This window comes from Leishmania infantum, chromosome 12 (assembly GCF_000002875.2).
Source record: "Leishmania infantum JPCM5 genome chromosome 12".
Lineage (NCBI taxonomy): Eukaryota > Euglenozoa > Kinetoplastea > Trypanosomatida > Trypanosomatidae > Leishmania > Leishmania infantum.
The window spans coordinates 392,091-396,543 of NC_009396.2; the positions used below are offsets into that span (position 1 = coordinate 392,091).

The window sequence follows — 4,453 nt, forward strand, 5'->3', positions numbered from 1 at the left end:
CCGGCGGCGGCGGGAGGGGTGGGTGTGACGACGGCGCGACACGCTCGACACTGGTGCCGCCTCGTCTCTCTCTCCTTCGGGAGTTTGACTGCCTCCCGCCACGCGCCTGGTGCTCGCTGCCCGCCGGCACCGTGTGCGCGGCACATCCGCACCCCTGCGGTGCCTTGCAAGGCCGGCATTTGGTGCCGCATTGGACGGGCGGGTGCGGCTGCGATGGCGGCGGTAGGGCTGCCTGCGCCGCACCGCTTGCGCGTGTGCGCCAACGGACCGTCCACACCCTTTCCCCACTCGTCTCCGCTCGGCGCTTCCCGGGTCTCCTGCTTGGCATGCGCTGCCGCGCTCGTAGCGGCTCGGGCAATGGGAGGCGGAGGCGGCGGCCGCTGCGGAACGAGAGAGGCGGCGATGGAGGCACGCTGGGTGAAGGGGCGCGGGGCGGTGGAAGAGCGTGCCCCGTCACCCTCCCCCTGCCCTGCGATCTGCTCCCGCTGATGCGCGGCTGCCGACGGTGCCGATGCTCTGCCTTCCGTCTCCTCTACGCGCCCTTGCGTGTCTCTCGGCAGGCCTCGGGGCATCACGCACGCACCCGCACATACACGTGCGTGCGTCTGTGCGCGTGCGCGTGTGCCTCTCTTGCTGGCCGCCTCTGTCGCGGCCCGGCGCGCGCTGCTGCTGGCCGGGCAACGGGCGCATGCAGTCACACAGGCCCGCATCTCCGTCCGCATCTCGCTCTCCCCGGCCCCCGCACCGCCGCCCGCGTCCGGTGCGCTGCTTGCGTGCCTCACCGCCCGTGGCATCCGCCTCTGCCTGCTGGTATGCTGCGCGCCCCCTCGCTCTCCTCCTCCCTGCCCTGCGCCGCCCGCCCCGCAAGAGCCATGCACGCGCGTCGGCTCCCCTGACCGCCTGTGCTCACGAGCAGCCGCGGAGGGTGGGGGAGGCGAACGGATGCCGGTGCGGCTGTGCGTGCCGATGGAGGGCATCCGGATGCCGCGCTGCCGCCCGTGCCGCCGTCGCGGTGGCGTTGCGGGTGTCTCTTGTCTGGTTTGCTTTGCCGCTGCGTGCTGAGCGGAGGCGTGCGCGGCGGGCGGGGCGTTCCTGAGCGCGCCGCGGACTCCGCACACCGGGTGCGGTGAGCTGGAGGACTCGGTGGCCGGCGCTTGGAGCGATGTGGTGGGGAGGGGCTGAGGGCGTCGAGCCGCTGAGTGGCGCCGTGCGCGCGTGACGGAACGCCCATCGCAGGGTGGGCTGTGCCGGCCGCCTGGCCAACTGCTCGCGCGGGTGTGCGCCGGCGCCCTGGATGAGCGGTGGCAGTGCGTGCACGGCGGCCGTGATGGGGGCCGCAGCCACGCATGGCGCGCCGCAGCCGTGTGGGTGGCGGAGGCACCGGCGCGCTGTAGCACGATGGGCTGGCCATACGCGACGTGGCTGCTTGTACGCGCTGACTGGTGCACCCGTGCGTGCATGTGCAGAGCGGCGTGAGCACGCACAGGCGTGCATATGCCGCCACGCTCACACGGGAGTGGTGTGGCCTGCTGCGCTGGTCTCCCTCTGTTGGACGCAGGGCTGCTGGTAGGCGGTGCGGGCTTGCGGGGGCGCACGTGCGCGAGTGCTGGGTGGTGCGCGCCGCTGCTCTCCCGCTGCTCTCCGCCGAGCGCCCCCTCGCCGACGAGCCGCTGCCGCTGCCTTGCACGTCCTTCTCTCTCTGTGCGAGGTGCATGATAATGGTATGCGGATGCTGGTGGGGCTGCGCATGGGCGCTCGCCTCTCTCCCACACGCGGGCTCGACCTATCCGTGCTGTCAGCGCTCCTGCCCACCGCCCCCACGCGTGTGTGCGCGCGCTCTGGCGCTGCTGCCGCTGGCGCTGTTGTGTGTGTGCAGGGGCGCTCCCGCCCGCCGGCCATGCTCTCTGTTTCGCTGGCCGCCCTCTCTACGCCGCTGGCGTGGGCGGAGCTCCGCGCTGCGTATCGCTCGCCCCTCCCTGCCCCTCCGTGCCCCTCCCTGCCCCTCCTTCTCATGTGCACTGCTCCCTCCCTCTCCCTCCCTCTCCCTCCCTCTACACTCCTCGCTGTCCCCTCGGCCGACCTCCACGGGCACGCAGACGTGCGTGCGCATACACACCACCCCTCACCTCGCTGCTGCTGCTGTGACAGCTCTACGGACCCTGCCCAGTCGCTGCTCCCCCGCCACTCGCCTCTGTCCCCCGCAGGAGGCTGCGTACGACGTGCCGGCCACCCCGCTCTGCCCGATAAGCTGAGCAGGCGCTCACGCCCGAGCAATCCCGCCCACGGATCTGCTGCCGCGCCGCACTGCTCTTGACCCTGGCTGCGAATGGCGCTGTGCGTGCGTCGGCTGGTGCTGGCGGCGACCCTCGCCGCTGCGGTGGCGCTGCTGCTGTGCACGAGCAGTGCGCCGGTGGTGCGTGCTGCTGGAACGGCCGACTTCACTGCTGCGCAGCGGACGAACACGCTGGCGGTGCTGCAGGCGTTTGCGCGTGCAATCCCTGAGCTTGGGAGGAAGTGGACGGGCGACGACTTCTGCTCGTGGGAGTACACCGAGTGCGATAGGACAGGAGTGTTCGTCTCGGGAATCGGTGCGACGTATGCCGGCACGCTGCCGGAGATGCCTGTGGGCGTCGACTACACGGCCGTCATGATCAAGCAGCTCGACTTTTCTGAAGTGGGGCTGGGGCTGAGCGGGACGCTGCCGGCCAGCTGGAGCAGGCTGCAGGGACTGACCAATCTTACGTTGTCGGGCTGCGGCGTGGGTGGTACGCTGCCCGCCTCATGGAGGTTGCTGACTCAGCTGACGGAGTTGAGGATAGAAAGATGCGGGCTTTTCACCGGTACGCTCCCGCCTGAGTGGAGCTTGATGAGGGCCCTGTGGTATCTGGATCTGAGGAATATGAAGCTGAGCGGGACGCTGCCGCCCCAGTGGAGCTCGATGACATCATTACGGACGCTGTCGCTTCGAGACCTAAGCGACATCAGCGGCACGCTGCCGCCCGAGTGGAAATCGATGAAATCAATTGTCTATCTGTACGTTACCAAATCGAGGGTCAGCGGCTCACTGCCCGTTGAGTGGAGGGAGATGGCGACTGTGAGGGAGTTTTCGTTTCGGGAATCGTCGTTGTCCGGCCCCCTCCCTCCTCAGTGGAGCAGCATCAAGACGCTGAGGAGAGTGTACCTGGCGAACACTGACATCTCCGGCACGCTGCCGTCCAGCTGGAAAGCCCTGACCGGTGTTGATCACCTGCACTTAGAGGACACCAAGCTCTCCGGCACGCTGCCGCCTGAGTGGATATCGATGTCGTCGCTTGCGCAGCTCTTTCTGAGCAGCTCGCTGGTTGAGGGCACGCTGCCGCCCCAGTGGAGCTCGATGAAAAAGCTTCAGCTGCTGCTGCTCGCCAATACGTTGCTGTCCGGCACGCTTCCTGCTGAGTGGAGTGCGCTGCAGTCGCTTGTTACACTGCAGCTGTCTGGCAGTAAGGTCTCCGGCACGCTGCCGGCCGGGTGGAGTGGGATGTCGAAGGCCCAGTCCCTGCAGCTGGAGAACTGCGACCTGTCCGGCAATCTCCCCTCCAAGTGGGCTGCGATGCCGAAGCTGCTTCGTGTGGACCTGAACGGCAACCAGTTCTGCGGGTGTGTGCCGGACTCGTGGGCCCAGAAGGTTTCTCTCCTTGTGAACATCGAGGACGAGCACAAGGGCAGGGACTGCAGGATTGGTAACGACTGCCGCACGACTGCTGCTCCGCAAACGACCACTACCACCACCGTTAAACCGCCCACCACGACCACCACTGAACCGCCCACCACGACAACGACCACCACGACAACGACCACCACTAAACCGCCCACCACGACCACCACTAAACCGCCCACCACGACAACGACCACCACTGCACCGCCCACCACGACCACCACTGAACCGCCCACCACGACAACGACCACGACGACAACGACCACCACTAAACCGCCCACCACGACCACCACTAAACCGCCCACCACCACGACCACAACAACTACTCAGCCGCCGACTGCACCCCCCACCACGACCACTGAGGCACCGTCTGAACCCACGACCACTGCGAGCCCAACAGCCACGCCTACTCCTGCCCCCGAGACGGAGTGCGAGGTGGATGGGTGTGAGGTGTGCGAGGGGGACTCCGCGGCGAGGTGCGCCAGGTGCGCTGCGGACTACTTCCTGACGAGCGAGAAGACGTGCCTGGTGTACTGCGATGGCGGCGTTGTGGCCGCGACGAGCGGAGTGGCTGCTGCCGCTGTTGTGTGCATGGCTGTGCTGCTGAGCGTGGGGCTGGCGGCGTGAGGATGCCGCTGCTGTCTCGGTGTCGCTCCTCTGCCCTGACTCTCTCTCCCGCCCGCGTGTGTGCCTGTGGGCTGATGGGGGCGGAGCGCGGGTGTGTGTGGAGCGGGGCAGCCGCTACAGAGAGGGGGAGGG

General features: G+C 68.2%; 1 protein-coding gene across 1 annotated transcript; it reads left to right on the top strand.

The window, feature by feature from the left end:
* Positions 1-2,326: 2,326 nt before the first annotated feature.
* LINJ.12.0663 (putative surface antigen protein 2) lies at positions 2,327-4,321 on the top strand (the record flags this gene model as incomplete). The annotated part of the gene is made up of 1 exon (XM_003392266.1): positions 2,327-4,321. One exon carries the CDS (start codon positions 2,327-2,329, stop codon positions 4,319-4,321), a length of 1,995 nt encoding a protein of 664 aa, XP_003392314.1.
* Positions 4,322-4,453: the final 132 nt, after the last annotated feature.